Source organism: Tamandua tetradactyla, unplaced genomic scaffold (genome assembly GCF_023851605.1).
Source record: "Tamandua tetradactyla isolate mTamTet1 unplaced genomic scaffold, mTamTet1.pri scaffold_202_ctg1, whole genome shotgun sequence".
NCBI classification, from domain to species: Eukaryota; Metazoa; Chordata; class Mammalia; order Pilosa; family Myrmecophagidae; genus Tamandua; species Tamandua tetradactyla.
Window position 1 is genome coordinate 11,883 of NW_027518312.1, and position 22,246 is coordinate 34,128.

The 22,246-nt window shown below is 42.2% G+C and overlaps 1 protein-coding gene and 1 non-coding gene across 28 annotated transcripts in view; both read left to right on the top strand.

Annotated features, from left to right (window-relative positions):
• The first annotated feature begins 1,145 nt into the window (after positions 1–1,145).
• Positions 1,146–22,246, top strand: part of LOC143673216 (mitogen-activated protein kinase kinase kinase 9-like) — a 34,500-nt gene continuing 13,399 nt past the window's right edge. For 5 of the 27 annotated variants that reach the window (XR_013170255.1, XR_013170258.1, XR_013170256.1 and 2 more), the window contains exons 1-4: positions 1,151–6,478; positions 7,855–7,965; positions 15,729–15,839; positions 19,656–19,790. Coding sequence is in view for 16 of the 27 variants with exons in the window: in XM_077147518.1 (XP_077003633.1) it covers positions 7,952–7,965; positions 15,729–15,839; positions 19,656–19,790 (260 nt within the window). In the remaining 11 variants the exon portion in view is untranslated. Of the gene's footprint in view, positions 6,479–7,854; positions 7,966–14,063; positions 14,125–15,728; positions 15,840–18,986; positions 19,167–19,655; positions 19,791–20,732; positions 21,436–22,246 lie in introns of all 27 variants that reach the window. The other 22 variants (XM_077147529.1, XM_077147530.1, XR_013170259.1 and 19 more) reach the window with 21 other exon arrangements.
• LOC143673219 (U1 spliceosomal RNA) lies at positions 1,886–2,049 on the top strand. The gene has a single exon (XR_013170265.1). It is a non-coding gene; the product is annotated as a U1 spliceosomal RNA (small nuclear RNA).

Genomic DNA, 22,246 nt, shown 5'->3' on the forward strand with positions numbered 1-22,246 from the left:
TTGTTCAACTCAACAACAAAAAGACAGCCAACCCAATTACAAAATGGGAAAAAGACTTGAACAGACACCTACCAGAAGAAGAAATACGGATGGCCAAGAGGCACATGAAGAGATGCTCAATGTCCCTGGCCATTAGAGAAATGCAAATCAAAACCACAATGAGATATCATCTCACACCCACCAGAATGGCCATTATCAACAAAACAGAAAATGACAAGTGCTGGAGAGGATGCGGAGAAAGAGGCACACTTATCCACTGTTGGTGGGAATGTCAAAGGTTGCAACCACTGTGGAAGGCAGTTTGGCAGTTCCTCAAAAAGCTGAATATAGAATTGCCATATGACCCAGCAATACCATTGCTAGGTATCTACTCAAAAGACTTAAGGGCAAAGACACAAACGGACATTTGCACACCAATGTTTATAGCAGCGTTATTTACAATTGCAAAGAGATGGAAACAGCCAAAGTGTCCATCAACAGAAAAATGGCTAAACAAACTGTGGTATATACATACGATGGAATATTATGCAGCTTTAAGACAAGATAAACTTATGAACCATGTAATAACATGGATGGACCTAGAGAATATTATGCTGAGTGAATCCAGCCAAAAACTAAAGGACAACTACTGTATGGTCCCACTGATGTGAACGGACATTCGAGAATAAACTTGAAATATGTCATTGGTAACAGAGTCCAGCAGGAGTTAGAAAAAGGGTATGACAATGGGTAATTGAAGCTGAAGGGATACAGACTGTGCAACAGGACTAGATACAAAAACTCAAAAATGGACAGCACAATAATACCTAATTGTAAAGTAATCATGTTAAAACACTGAATGAAGCTGCATCTGAGCTATAGGGTTTGTTTTGTTTTTGTTTGCTTGTTTGTTTGTTTGTTGTTGTTTTTTCCTATTATTACTACTTTTATTTCTTTTCTTTATATTAACATTTTATATCTTTTTCTGTTGTGTTGCTAGTTCCTCTAAACCGATGCAAATGTACTAAGAAACGATGATCATGCATCTATATGATGAGGTTAAGAATTACTGAGTGCATACGTAGGACGGCATGATTTCTAAATGTTGTGTTAATTTCTTTTTTTTTCTTTCCATTAAAGAGGAATTTGAAAGAATAAATAGAAAAATAGCAGATATCAAAGAGATTAAAGACACTGTTGACCAAATAATAAACATACTAGAGGCACACAACATATATTTGAAGAGACAGAGGAAAGACTAAGTGATATACAGGACACGATAACTGACTTTGAAGACTCAAAACAGCAAATGGCTTACAAAAATTGGAAAAATTTGAATTGGATCTCAGGAAAATGATAGACAAAACAAAGTGCATAAATATAAGAATAACTGGTGTCCCAGAAGAAAAAGAGGGGAGTAAAGGGCTAGGAAGAGTAGCTGAGGGTATTATGGAGGAAAGCTTCCCAACCCTCATAAAGGACATAAATATAAAAGTCAGAAAAGCCCAAATAGAATAAATTCAAATAAGCCTTCCCCAAGACACATACTAATCAGTCTATCAAATGTTGAAGAGAAACAGAAAACTCTGAAAGTGGCAAGAGAAACAATCTACTATATACAAAGGAAACCACATAAGACTGAGTTCAGAAAATATCTGGAAATCACACATCAAACAAAGGTTTGATATCCTGTATACGTAAAGAAATCATACAAATCAACCACAAAAGAACAACAACCCAATTATAAAATGAGCTAAAGATATGAATAGGCATTTTTTCTGAACAGCAAGTACAACCGGCTCAAAAGCAGATGAAGATATGCTCATTTTCATTAGCTATAAGGGAAATGCAGATCAAGACTACAATGAGATACCACATTATACCTACAAGAATGTCTGCTAGTAGTATACTTGCCTGGCAGGGGAGATACCATGATCATGTAGGTGATCTTCCTAGGGGGAGGCTTCTCCATCTCACTCCAGATGTGCTGACCCCTATGATTTCCCCAAATGTGGGAAACTCGACTGCATAATTTGTGGTAGTGGGGGACTGCATTCGTGCTCTCCCCTAAAAAAGAAAATTAAAAAAAGAATGGCTGCTAGTAAACAAACAGGAAACTACAAATGTTGGAGAGGATGTGAAATTATCAGAACACTTTTGCTCTGCTGGTGGGAATGTATAATGGCACAGCCACTATGGAAGACAGTTTGGTGGTTCCTTAGGAAATTACATATCAAGTTCGCCTAAGAACCAGCAATAACACAGCATATATCCAAAAGAGCTGAAAGCAATGACACAAACAGACATTTGCACACTGACGTTCATAGCAGCATTATTCACAATCGTCAAAAGATGGAAATAATCCAAATGTCCATCAACAGACAAGTGAATATTACAAAATGTGGTATATGCATATGATGGAATTTTGTGCAGCAATAAGGCAAAATGATTTCCTGAAGCACATGACAAGATGGATGAGCCTTGAGGAAATAATGCTGAGTGAAATAAGCCAGTCACAAAATGATAGATACTGTATGACTCCACTTTTATGACCATGGTAACGGTAAAATTGGAGGCTTAAAATACAGACTATAGGGGACATAGGGATACACAGAAGTTAGAGGTGGGTGAATGGTTAGCTAATGAGGTTGAACAAAAATGTAAGGAAATAGATATAAGTGAAGGCAATTCTCTAGTGGGTCTATAAGTAATATTACCAGACTGAAGGTGAACATGATTGAAAGGGGGTGTATAGACCTATGTGTCCCACTGATTAACACAAAAATATAAGTTCTTGCAAGAACTACTTCAAAGGTATGATTTGCATACAAAGAGTACTTAAATCCAGGGTACAGGAAGAAAACTGCTATTGCAAGTTATGGGCTATGTTTAACAGGAAAACATCAATAGTACCACAGCAATAGCAGGGGTAAATAATGGGGGGAGGGACAATAATTAAGGGGAGATTTAGATTTCCTATTTGGTGAGGGTGTGCTTAGAGGTTATCTTTTTTTGAGAACAATGAAATTATTTAAAATTGAGAGTATTGATGGACTGTGGACTTTGGGCATTATACATGATGCCTAATGAATGCAGGTGGCTGAAGGATACACTGAGAAATAGATTGGCAAATGATGATGTATACTTATGATTGAATATTATGCTGCTACAAAGAGGAACAAAGTCATGAGGCATGCAATAATGTGAATGAACCTGTGGGACATTTGGTGAGGCAAAATCAGCCAGGAATGAACAAACAATTATTGTATGATCTCCTTTAGAAAATGCTTATAAGAAAACAGGGGTCTAGATTGTAAGCTTTTATAGCAAACACATTTAGTCGGAGTGGTAATTATTATTTCTGGATTTTGAGAGGCTGTTTTATGTATGTATAACCTGGTATTTAGAGATAAGTACAAAGCCGATCAGGTCAGGATTAAGGGAATTCAGAACACAGGTGTAAGGAAGACATTGTTTATATTATAGAACTGCACCTACTCTTTGAGACCAAAGGAGGAAAGGTTTATTTGGTCTGGAACCAAAATTTTCTGTAGCACATAATCTAACTCAACCTGCCTAGATAGCTCATCTCAACAATCAAAACACAGGGAGCCCAGAATAAGAATGATGTCCTTTAATCCAGGATAGCTCTAAGTAATGCCCGGATACATCCTACAACCTATTAAGCATATAATCAAAAAGCATTGGCAAACTCCCTCAAGGAAGTTTGAAAAAAAGTATGGAACTATTAAACTTTGCCACCAGGGAAACCCCTGATACTGTGTCAAACATTAGGGACACCCAAATCAATAGGCAAAGCCCTTGATCTTGAAGCTTATTCTTGCGAAGCTAATGTATGTAGCAGAGAAGCTTAGCCTACCTACAGGTAAGCCTAAGAGTTACTTCCAGAGGACCTCTTTTGCTGCTCAGATGTGGCCTCACTCTCTCTAAACGCAACTCTGCAAGTGAAATCATTGCCCTCTTCATTATGTGGGACATGACATCCAGAGGTAAAAGTTGACCTGGTGGCATGGGAGATGACTCCCAGGCATGAGACCAGCCCTAGCACTGTGAAATCAAAAATTCCATCATGACCAAAAGAAGGAAAAGAAGTGTAACTAATAAATTAACAGAGTTTCAATAGAGTCTAGTCTATAACTGGAGGTAACTGTTATGCATACTTCAGTTAGACATCGCTACCTATCATACCTTGCCAACCCCCAACCAAAACTATTCCAGCCAATCCTAAAGAATGGCTAGGGCAATATATAAGATTCTATAAATGTTCCATGAGCTAGGCAACTTTATAGAGACCTACAACTTCCAGATAAGTCCCTGGATCATGTAAATCCTGAAACCTAGAGGGCCCAGCCTCTCCAGAATATCAGCTAATTCATCTCTCTACCCCATATTATTGTCAGCCCCTTCCAACATGAAAAAGTTAGAACAACTATAGCCCAAATACCCCTAAAGAGTAGGATAGAACGATCAAAGGTGATGGCTGAGTTAAACAGAGGAGGTAGGTTCAAAAGATGAATATGACTGCTGAAACATTAAGTTGATTTTTTTTTTGTTTCTCCAGTATCTTAGAGCAGGTAGAAGTAAAAACCTAAAATTGTGGAATTGTAACACATATCAAACTATGGAATCTATTCTACAACAATTGTTGTGCTGTGCTTTGAAATTCATCGCTTCTTTGTATATGTGTTACTTTTCAAAAAAGGGGGGTAAAAAGTTGATTGTGATGATAAGAAAATGTTTATTCCTTCTACCTACCTACATTCTGGAGAAGCTAGAAGGAAAGATCTGAGATGATGGTATGGTAGCCCATGACAAACTCTGGGATCTGTCCTGTAGCTACTTTTTGAATAGTGCTTTGAAAACTTGCTTTGCTTTGTATATATGTTATATTATCAATAAAAAAAGTTTATAAAGAATGAAATGAAAAGTTCTGAAAAGAACTTTTCAGGGATCACAAAGACATCAGTGATATTTTTATTTTTGAAGTTGGGTGGTAGATTCATGAGTGCAATAATTATATGCTTTAGTACTTCTCATATATTTCATATATTCTTGTATATGAATCAAATATCACATAATAAAAATATTTAAAAGAAAAAAAAAGAATGAAATGACAGTACAGACCATGAATTTGGGAAATGTGTTTTATACATTTAAATTTTGGATTTGGGAAAAGTTAAGTTTTTATGCTTCTATTCACATAATTTCAAAACTTGAAAAAAGTTGATAACATCAGAAAGGTCACTGATGTAAAATACTCTGTATTAATAAAGTCAGCAAGAAATAATTCCCAAAACTTGATTTCTATGGATGTCTTATATTCCACTTAAAACTATTTTAATACAGATAGTATCATTTTTATTACAAGAATATCTGTTTTCTTTTAAAAAAAGCTTTAATGTACTAAATATATTTTAAATGATAGTTTACCAATAAAAGTTAACACATTAAAAAAACTAATACAGTATAGCCTTCACCTACACTTGGATCAGACTGGTTGAGAAATAGCATTTGTCTCCATAGTTAAAGCAATTACTAGTTTATGAAATAGTCATTAAAGTAAACACAGCACATACACATTATCTATACTGCTTTTGCTTATAATTAATATAGGGCATATTCTGATAAATATATCTTATTTTACAGAAAAAAATACTTTATTTTTACCAAGTTTTCCAAAGACAGAACAGACCACAAAACTTAAGGGAGTGAATAACTTAAATGGAATAACTAACTTCAAAATGATTCATGCATTCCAGAAGTAAAACAGCTGAGAATTAAGCTCATCCACTTAAAATTGTTTTACAGTCATCAATACATGCATGCGCATGTCAAAGTTCGCCACCGGGTCCTCTCGGTGCGCTTGCGCACGGCCAACTGCACGCTCAGTGGGTGTGATCACGATGCACCTGCGCATGCCCAGAGACCTGGTGGGTCGTGCTGCGCCTGCGCACGCCGGCCGCCTGCTCCATCAAGACCCGTTTACCGCCCCATGGCGCAGTGTTCGGGTCACGGCCGTTGGTGTCTGTCATGGCTTGGCGGGCATTGGTGCTGGTTTCTGACCCTCAGGCAGCCGCGGCGGTCCAGTCAGCGGCGGGCTGGCCTGGACCAGGGTCCCGGGCGTTTGCGTGGGGCCGGACAGCCGCAACCGACAGTGAAGGCCGGACGGGAGCCGGAGCCAGAGCAGGAGCGGCGGGGGCTGTGCAGGGCCCGCCTGTGGACAGGTGAGCGGGCAGCTGGGCGCGGGGCCGCAGTCAGAGTGTTTCCTGTGCGGGTCCCGCTCGCGCCCTGGGGCCGCTGGAACCCTCGGGAGGGGGCTTCCCCAAGACCATGGGGAAATTCAACATCAGCAAAGGGCTGGACGGCCTGGCGGCCGGATCGTCCTTGGCTGCGCCACCGCCACTGCTGTCCGCTCCCCCCAGCAGCCGCGAGCCGGAAATCGCTGAGATGCTGCAGGGAGCACTTCCAGCTCTGCAAGGTGAGCTGGGGTGGGCGCGCGGTGGCAGAGCACCGGGGAGGGGGGTAGCGGGCACGAGTGGGGGTGGGGGAGCACCCGGCGGGGGCGTAGCGCTGGGCGGACGGTGGGGCGCGGGGCACGGGGAGTAGCGCGCGCGGGTGGTGAGGCTCCGGGCCTGGGAGTGGGGCGCCGGGTGAGGGAGCGGGGCGCCGGGCGCAGGAGTGGGGCGGTGGGTGCAGGGAGTGGGGCGCCGGGCGTGGACGTGGGACAGCTGGGCACAGGAGAGGGGCGGCGGAGTGGGGTAGGGAGCGGGGAGCGGGGCTCCGGCCTGGGAAGGGGCCTGCTGGCCAGGCCGCAGGGTTAGGGTCCTTGTTCACAGGGCTCTGACCCCACTGGCATGGCCTGGAAGCCTTCTGTGGAAGCATTTTTGGCTTAACCTGCCGACTTTAGTTTCCCTTGGTTGTTTGATCATGGTTTTTCTCCTAAAATGTGCAATGAGTGGCTGAAAATATGAAATTGCATTATGTTCCATTAAAAAGTTAGTGCTGTGATTTTTGCCTGTTGAGGAGGTTGGTGCCATGGTGTGCAAAAGCCCCCTGTAGTGGTTGGTTTTAGATGTTTCTCCATGGGGGCTTGGGCCCCATGTGTCTGGCCGGGTCTTGTGAGTTCCTCCAAGCATCTGTTAAAGAGGAGGTGGTGCTGGCCTCACCTATCATGGGCCCCTTTGCCTTCTTTTTATTTTTTATAATATTTTTTACTGTGAATATAACATTTATAGAATGAGGAATATATTTTGAAGTACATTGTAAGAAGTAGTTATCAAACAAGAGTTTGATATGGGTTACAGTTCCACAATTTTGGGTTTTCTAGCTGCTCCAAGACACTAGAGAGGTAATAGAAATACCAATATACTGGATGTTTTTTTAGCAGTCATGCTCATTTTTTATATTCAAAATTCTCTGTTATAACACCTCCTTCTCCTTTGACACTTCTCCCAATCTTTAGGGGTATTTGGACTATGCCCATTCTAACTTTTTCATGTTGCAGAGGGGTATCGGCAATATAACATACGGGGATGGAACTAGTTGATGTTCTTGGAGAGGCTGGTCCCTCTGTGTTTCAGGACTTAATTGGCCTAGGAACCATCTGCAGTTTGTAGGTTTCTAGAAGTAATATTAGTGTGTGAAGCTTGTGTAGAATCTCTCATAAAGCCGTGGGTGTTCTTTAGGGTTGGTAGGAATGGTGTTGGTTGGAGTTGGCAGACCATGGTACTTAGTAGTATCTAGCTGAAGCTTGTGTAAGAGACCCCCCCCCAGAGCCGCCTCTTGAGTCTACTTGAACTTCCTTCGCCAGTAATACCTTATTTTATTACATTTCTTTTTCCCCTTTTGATCCAGAAGGCATTTTGGATCCCATGGTGCCAGGGCTAGACTCAGCTCTTGGAGTCATGTCCCATTTTCCCAGGGAGACTTTCACCGATGGATGTAATGTCCTATGAAGAGGGAAAGGTAATGATTTTACTTGTTATGTTGGGCTTAGATTGAGGGGGGCCACATCTGAGGAACAAAAGAAGTTTCCTTGGGGGTGCCTCTTAGGCCTAATTTTAAGTAGGCTTTCCTATCCTTTGTGGGGGTAAGTTTCATATGAACAAACCCCCAAACTCGTGGCTCAGTCTATAGCTTTGGTTGTCCAGACGGCTTGTGAGAATATCAAGAATTCAACTTGGGGAAGGTGAATTTTCCCCCGTTCTCACCATTCCCTGAAGTGGACTTTCCAAATAAATTTTTATTCACTGTTCAAATGATTCTGGGATTTATTGGGGGCATCACTCTGGAGAAACCAACAAAATCTCCTGTCCTTCTCAAGGTTCCTTGTACTTGTGGTGTTCTATTAAGCTGTCTACATAAGTTGTATTGGGAAAAGCAATAGTCAAAGTATAAATTTTGTACCACATAAACATGTTTTTTGCTTTAGTCTCACACATAATTTGAAATTTTAAAATATTAACTACCATCTGTTTTCGGCACCCTGCAGTAATGACATTCCTTTGTTCTTCCTCATGCAGAAACGTTTTAAAAAATTTGTACATGTAGTCACTATCATTATACAGTCTAGACATTCCTAGATTATACCACCTCAATCTTTATTGTCTATCTTTCTTTCTCATTTCAGTTGTGCCCCCAGCTCTCCTCCCTCTTTTATTCCCACATTCAGCTTCATTCAGTGTTTTAACGTAATTATATTACACTTAGGTAGTATTGTACTGTCCATTTCTGAGTTTTTACATTCAGTCCTGTTGCACAGTCTGTGTCCCTTCAGCTCCAGTTACCCAATGTCTTACCCTATTTCTATGTCCTGATGGTCTCTGTTACCAACAAAATTCCCCAAGTTTATTCAGTTAATGTCAGTTCATATCAGTGAGACCACATAATATTTGTCTTTTTGTTTCTGGCTAATCTCACTCAGCATAATATTCTTAAGGTCCATCCATGTTGTTACATACTTCATAACTTTATTCTGTCTTACAGCTGCATAATATTCTATTGTATGTATATACCACAGTTTGTTTAGCCACTTGCCAGTTAGTGGACATTTTGGCTGTGTTTCCATCTCTTGACAATTGTACATAATGCTGCTATAAACACTGGTGTGCAAATGTCTGTATGTGTCCTTGCCCTCATGTCCTCTGAGTAGATACCTAGCAATGGCATTGCCAGGTCATATGGCAATTCTGTATTTAGCTTTTTGAGGAAACAGCCAACTGCCTTCCACAGTGGTTGTACCATTTGACAGCCACACCAACAGTAGATAAGTGTGCTCTTTCTCCACAGCCTCTCCAGCACTTGTCATTTTCTATTTTATTGATAATGGCCATTCTGTTGGGTGTGAGATGATATCTCACTGTGGTTTTGATTTGCATTTCTCTAACAGCCATGGAAGTTGAGCATGTCTTCATGTGCCTTTTGGCCATTTGTCTTTCTTCTTCTGAGAAGTGTCTGATCACGTCTTTGGCCCGTTTTGTGATTGGGTTGGCTGTCTTGATGTTGTTGAGTTGAAGCAATCTCTTTATAAATTCTGGATACTAGACCTTTATCTGATATGTCGTTTTCAAATATTGTCTCCCATTGGGCAGGCTGTCTTTTTACTTTCTTGATGAAGTTCTTTGATGCGCAAAAGTGTTTACTTTTGAGGAGTTCCCATTTCTTTCTTTCTTTCTTAAGTGCTCTTGCTTTGGGTGTAAGGTCTAGAAACCTGGCTCCAGGTGTAAGGTTCATAAGATATTTCTGTACATTTTCTTCTAACAGTTTTATGGCCTTAGATGTACTGTTTAGGTCTTTGATCCATTTTGAGTTAACTTTTGTATAGGGTATGAGATTTGGGTCCTCTTTCATTCTTTTGCATATGGATATCCAGTTCTCTAGGCACCATTTATTGAAGAGACTCTTCTGTCCCTGGTGAGTTGGCTTGACTGCCTTGTCAAAGATCAATTGTCCATAAGTAAGAGGGTCTGTATCTCAATACTCTGTTGGATTCCGTTGGACAATATATCTATCTTTATGCCAGTACCATGCTGTTTTGATCACTGTAGCTTCATAATATGCCTTAATATCAGGTAGCATGAGACCTCCGACTTCATTTTTTTCTCAGGATACTTTTAGCTATTCGGTACACGCTGCCTTTCCTGATAAATTTGGTTATTGGTTTTTCTGTTTCTGAAAAGTAAGTTTTTTTTGGATTTTAATTGGTATTGCATCGAATCTGTAAATCAATTTAGGTTGAATTGACATCTTAACTGTACCTAGTCTTCCCATCCATGAACACGGTGTGCCCTTCCATCTATTTAGGTCTTCTGTGATTTCTTTTAACTATTTCTTGTAGTTTTCTTTGTATAGGCCTTATGTCTCTTTAGTTAAATTTATTCCTAAATATTTTATTCTTTTGGTTGCTGTTGCAAATGGAATTCTTTTCTTGATTTGCCCCTTAGATTGTTCATTACTAGTGTATAGAAATACTACAGATTTTTGAGTGTTAATCTTATAACCTGCCACTTCGCTGTACTCATTTATTAGCTCCAGTAGTTTTGCTGTGGATTTTTCAGGGTTTTCAACATAGAGTATCATATCATATGCAAACAGTGAGAATTTTACTTCTTCCTTTCCAATTTTGATGCCTTGTGTTTGTTTCTTTTGTCTAATTGCTCTGGCTAGAACTTCCAACACAGTGTTGAATAACAGTGGTGACAGTGGACATCCTTGTCTTGTTCCTAATCTTAGGGGGAAAGTTTTCAGTTTTTCCCCATTGGGGATATTGTTAGCTGTGGGTCTTTCATATATTCCCTTTATCATTTTGAGGAAGTTCCCTTCTATTCCTATGCTTCAAAGTGTTTTGAACAGAAAAGGATGTTAAATTTTGTCAAATGCCTTTTCTGCATCAATCCAGATGATCATGTGGTTTTTCTGCTTTGATTTGTTGATATGGTTTTCTTATGTTGAACCCTCCTTGCATACCTGGGATGAATCCTACTTGGTCATGATGTATAATTCTTCTAATGTGTTGCTGGATTCGATTTGCTAAAATTTTGGTGAGGATTTTCGCATCTATATTCATTAGAGAGATTGGGCTGCAGTTTTCTTTTTTTGTAATATCTTTGGCTTTGGCGTGAGGGTGATGTTGGCTTCGTAGAAAGATTCTGGAATGTGCTGGTAAAATTCACATGTGAAGCCGTCTGGTCCTGGACTTTTCTTTTTGGGGAGCTTCTTCATGACTGATTCAATTTCTTTACTTGTGATTGGTTTGTTGGGGTTGTCTATTTCTTCTCGAGTCAGTGTTGGTTGTTCATGCCTTTCTAGAAAGTTGTCCATTTCATCTACATTGTTGTATTTATTATCATAAAGTTGTTCGTAGTATCCTGTCATTACTTCCTTTATTTCTGTGGGGTCAGTGCTTATGTCTTCTCTTCCATTTCTGATCTTATTTATTTGTATCCTCTCTCTTCTTTTTGTCAGTCTTGCTAAGGGTCCATCAATCTTATTGATTTTCTCATAGAACCAGTTTCTGGTTTTGTTGATTTTCTCAATTGTTTTCACATTCTCAGTTTCTTTTATTTCTCTCTGATCTGCGTTATTTCGTTCCTTTTGCTTGCTTTGGGGTTAGTTTGCTGTTCTTTCCTACTTCTTCCAAGTGGACAATTAGTTCCTCGAGTTTTGCCCTTTCTTCTTTTTTGATATAAGCATTTAGGGCAATACATTTCCCCCTTAGCACTGCCTTTGCTGCGTCCCGTAAGTTTTGATATGTTGTGTTTTCATTTTCATTTGCCTCGAGATACTCACTGATTTCTCTTATAATTTCTTCCTTGACCCACTGGTTGTTTAAGAGTGTGTTGTTGATTCCTCCACATATTTGTGAATTTTCTGACACTGTGCCTATTACTGATTTCCAGCTTCATTCCTTTATGATCTGACATGAGCACTTGAGAAAAAGGTGCATCGTGCTGTTGTGGGGTGTAATGTTTTATAAATGTCTGTTAAGTCTTGCTCATTTATTGTATTGTTCAAATTCACTGTTTCTTTATTAATCCTCTGTCTAGATGTTCTCCCCATTGATCAAAGTGGTGAATTGACGTCTCCAACTGCTATGGTAGATGCGTCTGTTTCTCTTTTCAGTGTTTGCCTCATGTGTTTTGGTGCATTCTGGCTCGGTGCATAAATATTTATGATTGTTATGTCTGCTTGCTGAATTGTTCCTTTTATTAATACATAGTCTCCTTCTTTGACTCTTTTAACTGTTTTACATTTGAAGTCGAATTGGTTGGATATTAGAATAGGTACTGCAGCTCTTTTCTGATTGTTGTTTGCATAAAATATCTTTTCCCAACCTTTCACTTTCAACCTGTGTTTATCCTTGGGTCTAAGATGTGTCTCCTGTTGACAGCGTATAGATAGGTCCAGTTTTTTAATCCCTTCTGCCAGTCTATGTGTTTTCATTGGGGAGTTTAATCCATTGATCTTTAGTGTTATTACTGTATGGGTAGTCTTTTCTTCTACCATTTGGCCTTTTGGATTTTATATGTCCTACCTAATTTTCCTTCTTTTTACCTTTACTCATAGTCTTCCTTTCTCCACTCTTCTCCACACCTCACCTCTCTCTTCTGTCTTTTTGTATCTGTCTCTACTGCTCCCTTCAGTATTTCTTGCAGAGCTGGTCTCTTGGTCACAAATTCTCTCTGTGATGTTTTGCGTGAAAATATTTTAATTTCTCCCTCATTTTTGAAGGGCAGTTTTGCTGGATATAGAATTCTTGGTTCGCAGTTTTTCTCTTTTAGTAATTTAAATACATCATCCCACTGTCTTCTTGCTGCCATGGTTTCTGCTGAGAAATTTATGCATAGTCTTATTGGGCTTCCCTTGTATGTGATGGATTGCTTTTCTCTTGCTCCTTTCAAGATTCTCTCTTTCTCTTTGACCTCTGACATTCTGATTAGTGAGTGTCTTGGAGTGTGTCTGTTTGGATCTATTCTCCTTGGGGTATGCTGCACTTCGTGGATCTGTAAATTTAAGTCTTTCATAAGAGTTGGGAAATTTTCAGTGATCATTTCCTCCATTGGTTTTTCTCCTCCTTTCCCCTTCTCTTCTCCTTCTGGGACACCCACAATACATATATTCGTGCACTTCATATTGTCATTCAATTCCCTGTGTCCTTTCTCATATTTTTCCATTTTTTCCCCTATATTTTCATTTGCTAGTTGGATTTCAGATGTCCTGTCCTCCAGTTCACTAATCCTATGTTCTGCCTCTCGAAATCTACCATTGTGGTTTTCCATTATTTTTTTCATCTCTTCTACTGTGCCTTTCATTCCCGTAAGTTTTGTGATATGTTTTTTCAGAACTTCGATTTCTTCTTTTTGTTCATTCCTTGCCTTTCTTATATCCTCCATCAATTCATTGATTTGATTTTTGATGAGGTTTTTGCTGTCTGTTCATATATTGTGAATTAATTGTTTCAATTCCTGTATCTCATTTGAATTGTTGGTTTGTTCCTTTGACTGGGCCATATGTTCAGTTTTTCTGGTGTGATTTGTTATTTTTTCCTGTTGTCTAGGCATTTAATTACCTTAATTAGTTTATTCTGGAGATTGTTTTCACTTCTTTTACCTAGGGTTTTCTTGCTGGATGAATTTGTTGTTTGTCTGTTCTTTGACATTCAGTTCAGCTTTTTGTGGACTTCTAGCTTAGGTTTTGTTTAACAGAGGGGAAATTTTCAGTTCTTCTTTTCTTGTTTCTTGCCCTGCCTTTATTTATGCTGTGCCTTACCTCCCTGTCCCACCCTCCACCCCACCCCCTGCCCCTGCCCCTGCAACTTGTACTCTAATTTGTCTCCCTCGGCTTGATTTTCTCTGATGCTTTGTTTGTAGTTACCGGGGCTTAACTTTAAAGTCCTTAAGCAATAGCAGTCTTGTTTACTTTGACACCAACTCCAGTAGTAAATGCAAACTGTGTTGCTATACCCCTCCAGCCCCCCATCTTTATGTAGTTCTTGTCTCATGTTACGTGTGGATTGAGTCCCAAACCACTGAATTATCATTGTATTCTATTCACCTGCCTTTTAGATCCTGAGGGAGAGAAAAAGTGCAGTTGCAAGCCAAGATTACACTAGTCCTGTCATTACAGGTATCCACATTGTTGCCCCACCAGAGATCTCTGCTTCTTCAGGCAGCTTCTAGCTCTTGTCTGTTGTCCTTTCCTTTCAGCCTGTAGAGCCCTGTTGAGCACATGGGGTGGCTCGGGCCCTGTGCACCCCGGAAAAACATGTTCTGCAATGCAGTCTGCTCGTGTGGTGTGTGCCCATTGTCAGTAGGAGCTACTGATGAGGCCACCTCAATGAAGGTGTGGCCCAGCCGGCTCAGGATGGGTCCTGTGCTTTGACCAGAGGCCTCATGGGGAAGGAAGGTCATGGGAGAGAAGGCCGGAGGGTGCCTGTGGAGGCTAGAGTCTGTGGGACACTGAAGAGAAGGGGCCGGCCAGGGGAGGCCACCGGGCACACTGTCCAGGGAGGGAGGAGGCTGGGGACAGAGGATCCCAGAGAGGGAGGAGCCTAGGGAGGAAGGGGCCCAGGGTGGGAGGGGACTGGAGAGGAAGGAGCCTGGGTAGGAGGGAACCCGGGGAGGGAGGAGCCTGGGAACGGAGGCACCCAGGGAATGGAGGATCCTGGGGTTGGAGGAGCCTGGGGATGGAGGAGACCCTGGAGGGAGGAGCTTGGGAACGGAGGCGCCCGGGTACAGAGGAGCCCCAGGAAGGAAGAGCCTGGGCAGGGAGGAGCCTGGGGACAGAGAATTCCAGGGCACAGGGCCAGAGTTGTCTTGAGGACTTGTGATTCAGAGGTTCCCAGTGTGTAAGCGAAATGGTGTTTGTTTGGGCAGGTAGGAAACTAAAAGAGCATTTCTTGTAGGGCTGGCCTAGTGGAGACAAACTTCTTCCGCTTTTCTTTATTTGGGAATGTCTTAATCTCACTCTCACATTTTTCAAAAATTTTAATGCAATTTTATTGATATATATTCACATGCCATGTAATCATCCAAAGTGCACGGTGCTCAGAGTATCATCATGTAACTGCATTCATCGTCACAGTCAACCTTTTTGTATAAAGGATAACATAGAAGGAAAAAGCAATCAACTTCAGCACATACTGCAACAATTTTTTGTTGAACAGATTTCAGATTTTAGTATGGGCTACAAGTCATAATTCTGGTTTTTACTGCCATCTGCTCCAAGATGCTAGAGACTAAAAGAAATATCAGTGTTATTACTCAGGAGTCATTCTCGTTTGTTAAACCTGACCTTCTCTGAATAACTCCACCTTCTCTTTGGATCTTCCTCCCACTCTCTAGGGATATTTGGACTATGCCCATTGAAACGTTTTCATGGTGGAAGGGGTTGTGGATAATACAGGGTACAGGGGTGAACTAGTTGATGCTCTGGAGGGGCTGGCTCCTCTGAAGTTCAGGACTTACTTGGCCCAGGGACCCATCTGGAGGTTGTAGGTTTCTAGAAGTAATCTTAGTGTGTGAAGCTTGTGTAGAATCTCTCATAAAGCCGTGGGTGTTCTTTAGGGTTGGCAGCAATGGTGTTGGTTGGGGTTGACAGACCATGGTAATTAGTAGTATCTAGCTGAAGCTTGTTGTAAGTGTACCCCCCAGAGCAGCCTCTTGAGTCTACTTGAACTCCCTTCGCCACTGATACCTTACTTTATTGCACTTTTTCCCCTTTTGATCCAGAAGGAACTGTGGATCCCATGGTGCCTGGACTAGGCTCAGCTCTTGGAGTCATGTCCCACTTTCCCAGGGAGACTTTCACCGCTGGATGTCATGTCCTATGAAGAGGGAAAGGTAATGATTTTACTTGTTATGTTGGGCTTAAAGAGGGGCCACATCTGAGCAGCAAAAGAAGTTTTCTTGGGGGTGACTCTTAGGCCTAATTTTTAGTAGGCTTTCCAATCCTTTGTGGGGGTAAGTTACATATGAACAAACCCCCAAACTCGTGGCTCAGCCTATAGCTTTGGTTGTCCAGACTGCTTGTGAGAATATCAAGAATTCAACTTGGGGAAGGTGAATTTTCCCCCATTCTCACCATTCCCTGAAGTGAATTTTCCAAATACTTTTTTATTCACTGTTCAAATGATTCTGGGATTTATTGGGGCATCACTCTGGAGAAACCAACAAAATCTCCTGTCCTTCTCAAGGTTCCTTGTACTTATGGTGTTCAATTAAGCTGTCAACATAAGTTGTATTAGGAAATGCAATAGTCAAAGTATAAATTTTGTACCAAATAAACATTTTTTGCTTTAGTCTCACACATAATTTGAAATTTTAAAATATTAATTACCATGTATTTACAGCATCCTGCAATAATGACATTCCTTTGTTCTTCCTCATGCAGAAACATTTTAAAAATTTGTACATGTAGTCACTATCATTATACAGTCTAGACATTCCTAGATTATACCACCTCAATCTTTATTGTCTATCTTTCTTTCTCATTTCATTTGTGCCCCCAGCTCTCCTCCCTCTATTATTCCCACACTCAGCTTCATTCAGTGTTTTAACGTAATTATATTACACTTAGGTAGTATTGTACTGTCCATTTCTGAGTTTTTACATTCAGTCCTGTTGCACAATCTGTGTCCCTTCAGCTCCAGTTACCCAATGTCTTACCCTATTTCTATGTCCTAATGGTCTCTGTTACCAACAAAATTCCCCAAGTTTATTCAGTTAATGTCAGTTCATATCAGTGAGACCACATAATATTTGTCTTTTTGTTTCTGGCTAATCTCACTCAGCATAATATTCTTAAGGTCCATCCATGTTGTTATATACTTCATAACTTTGTTCTGTCTTACAGCTGCATAATATTCCATTGTATGTATATACCACAGTTTGTTTAGCCACTTGCTAGTTAATGGATATTTTGGCTGTTTCCATCTCTTGACAATTGTACATAATGCTGCTATAAACACTGGTGTGCAAATGTCTGTATGTGTCCTTGCCCTCATGTCCTCTGAGTAGATAGCTAGCAATGGTATTGCCAGGTTATATGGCAATTCTATATTTAGCTTTTTGAGGAAACAGCCAACTTCCTTCCACAGAGGTTGTACCATTTGACAGCCGCACCAACAGTAGATAAGTGTGCCTCTTTCTCCACATCCTCTCCAGCACTTGTCATTTTCTATTTTATTGATAATGGCCATTCTGTTGGGTGTGAGATGATATCTCACTGCGGTTTTGATTTGCATTTCTCTAACAGCCATGGAAGTTGAGCATGTCTTCATGTGCCTTTTGGCCATTTATCTTTCTTCTTCTGAGAAGTGTCTGATCACGTCTTTTGCCTGTGTAGTAAATGGGTTGGCTGTCTTGATGTTGTTGAGTTGAACAATCTCTTCATAAATTCTGGATACTATACCTTTATCTGATATATCATTTTCAAATATTGTCTCCCATTGGGCCTGCTGTCTTTTTAGTTTCTTGATGAAGTTCTTTGATGCGCAAAAGTGTTTGCTTTTGAGGAGTTCCCGTTTCTTTCTTTCTTTCTTTCTTAAGTGCTCTTGCTTTGGGTGTAAGGTCTAGAAACCTGGCTCCAGGTGTAAGATTTATAAGATATTTCCGTACATTTTCTTCTAACAGTTTTATGGTTTTAGATGTAATGCTTAGGTCTTTGATCCATTTTGAGTTAACTTTTCTTTAGGGCGTGAGGTTTGGGTCCTCTTTCATTCTTTTGCATGTGGATATCCATTTCTCTAAGCACCATTTATTGAAGAGACTCTTCCGTCCCAGGTGAGTTGGCTTGACTGCCTTTTCAAAGATCAATTGTCCATGAATAAGAGGGTCTATATCTCAATACTCTATTCAATTCCCTTGTTCAATATATCTATCTTTATGCCAGTACCATGCTGTTTTGATCACTGTAGCTTCAAAATATGCCTTAAAATCAGGTAGCGTGAGACCTCCGACTAAGGTCTCTCTCCATACTTTTGTCTTCTACATGTGCTGAGGTCCCTCTCCATCCTCGTGTGTCTCCTGCACATACCGAGTTCCCCCTCCATCCTCGTGAGTCATCTACATGTACCGAGGTCCCATTCCATCCTCGTGTGTCTCCTCCATGTACTGAGGTCCCTCTCCATCCTCGTGTTTCTTCTCCATGTCCCGAAGTCCCTCTCCATCCTCATGTGTCTCCTACATGTGCCATGGTCCTTCTCCATCCTCGTATGTCTCCTACATGTGACTTGGTCCTTCTTCATCCTCTAGTTTCTTGTCCGTGTGCTGAGGGCTCTCTTCTCCCTTTGAGTCTCTTCTATATGTGCCTCTATTCCTCTCCATCCTTGTCTCTCCCACATGTGTCCAGGGTGCTGGGGGAGGTCCAAATCAGGTGTCATCAAGGTGGTGCTTCCATCCCAAAGATGGTGGCGATTGGGGCCTGGCTGCCAGCATGACTGGTCCTTGTCGCCTCTGTCATGTGACAGTGTACGTGCAGCTTTCTCTGGCCTCTGACTTCTCTTCTGGATTCCCGTACTTCCTTCTGGCTGTTCCTGTATCTTTTTCTGTCTTTGACCTTCCCTATAATGCCTTCTGTAGTAAGATTAAGATGCATCCCGATTGAGCTGGGCCATACCTTAGCTGAAGTAAGCTCATCAAAATTCTCATCTATGAGAATTCACACCTGCAGGAATGGATGAAATTTAAGAACATGTTTTCTGGTATACAGAGCTCCAAGCTACCATAATGGCTAAGTGTCCAGTGCCATTTGTTTCATGGCTTCTCCCTGAAAATTGCTAGGTTTCATCGTGGTTCATGTTCTTAGAGTCGTTACATAACCCATAAATCCATGTTTTCTGTCACTTTGGAGATATAAATACAGGTGCATGCATAGTTTTAAGTGTTCTAATATGCTGTCTCTTTAAATATTCAGTGGAATTGTCTTCTTAGTTTTAATTTTTATATGGAAGCCTTCTCAGTTATTCTTTAATTACTTTATCCTTTAAGCCCTCTGCTCTTCCTGTACGTTCAGGGGTGTTGATGTCTTCTCACTAAGTGCTTGAGATCGTGGCAGCCGCTCACCTGCAGTTGACTCCCTGGTGGACACTGTAGAGGGCTCTACTAAACCATGGTTGACTCCCCCATGGACACTGAAGAGGGCTCTGCTAACCCGTAGTTGACTCTCAGGTGAACACTGTAGAGGGCTGTGCTCTCCCCTAGTTGAACCCCAGGGGAACATTCTAGAGGGCTGGAGCAGAGAGCCTGTGCCTACAGGCCAGGAAGTAGACCCGGCCACTCCTCCAGGCCCGTGAGAGTTGGCCTGTGGACTGAAAGCCAGGTGAAAGCCAGGGGTGGGAGTGTCCTGCCAGGAAGCAGCCTGAGCCCAGGTGGGGATGGTGACAGGGCCAGTGACACTCATGGTGGCTTGGAAGGGCGCGTGGTTGGAGCAGCAAAGATGTGCTAGGCACCCCAAGGCTGCCCCTGATTCCTGACCCTTGCTTCCTCCTGCCCCAGCCCACGTGTTCGTGCATTCTTGCCCCCATGGGGAGGGGAGGGGCAGATGGCAGTCCACCCTCCTTGCTTTTCTGGAAGTACATGGGTGAGGGATCCTCTCACACACTTCCTGAAACCTGTGTGCCTTTTCTCTCATTGCCTTTTGGGTTTTTCCTCTGGCAGGGTGACCTTTTACCATCTGCCCTTCCAGATTAAGTGGCTGTATGTGGGCACCAGACGAGGCAGCATCCCCATTGTGAACATGGAGGCCTTCTCGCTGTCCAGCCACATCATCATGTGGAACAAAGCCATCGAGCTGTGAGTCCCCCACCTGCCCAAGAGTGCCTGGGGCTCCTCAGGCTCCTACTCCCCTGTGCACACCCAGTTGGCAGTTTGCAGATTTGAGTGCTTTGTGCATACTCCTGAAGGAACCCCGTGCACACCACAGTGTGTGTTTTCACGTGGGCATGAACCAGAACATGCTGTGTAGAGCAGTCCTTACTCTTGCTGGTTGAAAAGCCTCATCTTTCTCCTTCTCTTCTGATGCTAGTCATGACCCAGTAATGGGTGTTTGAAAATATTGCCTCAATCCCACTTATTTTAAACCTACGAATTGATGCCTGTGACCTAATTTCTGGTGAAGGTCCACAGACTGCCATGTTAACCAAAGGCTGGTTTTTCTTAGTTTAGGTGTGCGGTGATTGTTTTAACTAATTTTAACAACAAAAACCATGGGACTCTAAGGATTCTACCTTGGCAGGGTGCTTTTTCAGTGCTGCTTTTTGTTCCATCCTTTTCTCTTTTTTTGGTGAACAGATAGCTTATAGGTTGCACTCACAACATCCTTGTGTCTCTGACCCGAGAACAGCATTGACTGACTCCCGCAGCTGTTGGTGCCGCACAGGGGTGGTGGAGCCTATACCACCCCGAGCTGGCTGCCCTGGTCACACAGGTGCTGGCCTCCTCACCTAGGCTCCTTGTTCTCTACACAGGGCTGCCTCCCTCTGCCAGGGGGAGAGGTGTCACTGCCTTTCACCTGCCCCACTGGGGGCTCGGGCAGTGTGCTGGTTTGAAAGAAAGTATGCCCCCTAAAAAATCCATATTTTAACCAACATCCCATTTCATAAAGGTAGAACAATCTGTATTCAATACTGCATGTTTGAAACTGTAATCAGATCATCTCCCTGGATGATGTGATTTAGTCAAGAGTGGTTGTTAAGCTGGATTAGGTGATGACATGTCTCCACCCATTTGATTCAGAGAGAACAGAGAATACTACAGCACCATGAAGCAGAGAGACCACCAGCCAGAGACCTTTGGAGATGAAGAAGGAAAACGCCTCCCTGTGAGCTTTGTGAAACTGGAATCCAGGAGAGAAAGTTAGCAGATTACGCCGTGTCCGCCATGTGACCTTTCAGCCGAGAAAGAAGCCCTGACTGTGTTCGCCATGTGCCTTCTCACTTGAGAGAGAAGCCCTGAACTTCATCGGCCTTCTTGAAACAAGATAGCTTTCCCTGGATGGATGCCTTAGATTGGACATTTCTATAGACTTGTTTTAATTGGGGCATTTTCTCGGCCTTAGAACTGTAAACTGGCAACTCATTAAAATCCCCCTTTTGAAAGCCATTCTGTTTCTGGTATATTGCATTCTGGCAGCTAGCAAACTAGAACAAATTTTGGTATCTGAGAGTGGAGTGCTGCTGCAATTTGCAAATACCAGGTATGTTGGAATGGTGTTTTGGATGGCTAAGGGGAAGATTCTGGAGAAACTGTGAAGAGAATGAAGGAGACTTCCTGGAGTGCTTGAAGAGACTGTTGGTGTAAATGGAACCACTGCCAATCTGGACAAAGGTGGACACAAAAGGGAGAGATTGGAGTTTGCAGAGTAAGAACCATGGAAGCTCGGGCCTGAAGCCAAGAAACCTCAGCCTGGAGAGTGGACCCACCCATATACATGGAGAGGGTGAGTTTACCCTAAAGGGTGAGGATGAGTCTCCCACCTTGTTGCAGTGGAAGAGTCGTGCAGCCTCAGGCCTTGGAGAAGGTAGAACATGCTCATTGGGGGACTGGGTAGAGCTTGGCTACCACCACATGGTGGGGTCCAGCATGTGCCCCAGAAATGGCAGAGAGCCCAGGGTGGCCCTGATGCCTGGGGAGAGTGGAGCCAAGAAAAAGGTGGTCTCCTCGATGTTCCCTGAGGTTGATTTGGAAAGAGGCGGGCCACTGCATAGGCCCTCAGAAAGGGTGGGATTGCCAGTTTCTAAAGCTGAAGGATAAATGACTTTCAGACTTTGAAACCCAGTGGTGTTTGCCGTGCAAGTTTTCCTTCCAGTTTCTCTGATCCTGTGACTGTCCTCCTTTGCATATTGGCATCAGATAACTTGTTTTGGGATTCACAGTTCTGCAGCCAGAAGAGAATTTTTTGCACCTGTTTAAGGTGATGCTTGTCATTGCCAAGTTGATGAGGGGTGGACATGTGGTAGTTAGATTCAGTTGTCAACTTGGCCAGGTGAAAGGCACCTAGTTTTGTTGCTGTGGACATGAGCCAATAGTATGTGAATCTCATCTGTTGCTGCTTACATCTGCAGTTGGCTAGTAGGCATGCCTGCTGCAATGAATGATATTTGACTTGATTGGTTGCTGCTTAAATGAGAGAGCACAATGTAGCACAGCCAAAGCAGCTCGGCATACCTCATCTCAGCACTCACAGCTCAGCCTAGGCCTTTGGAGAATCAGAAAGAAATCACCCTGGGGAAAGTTGTTGGAACTCAGAG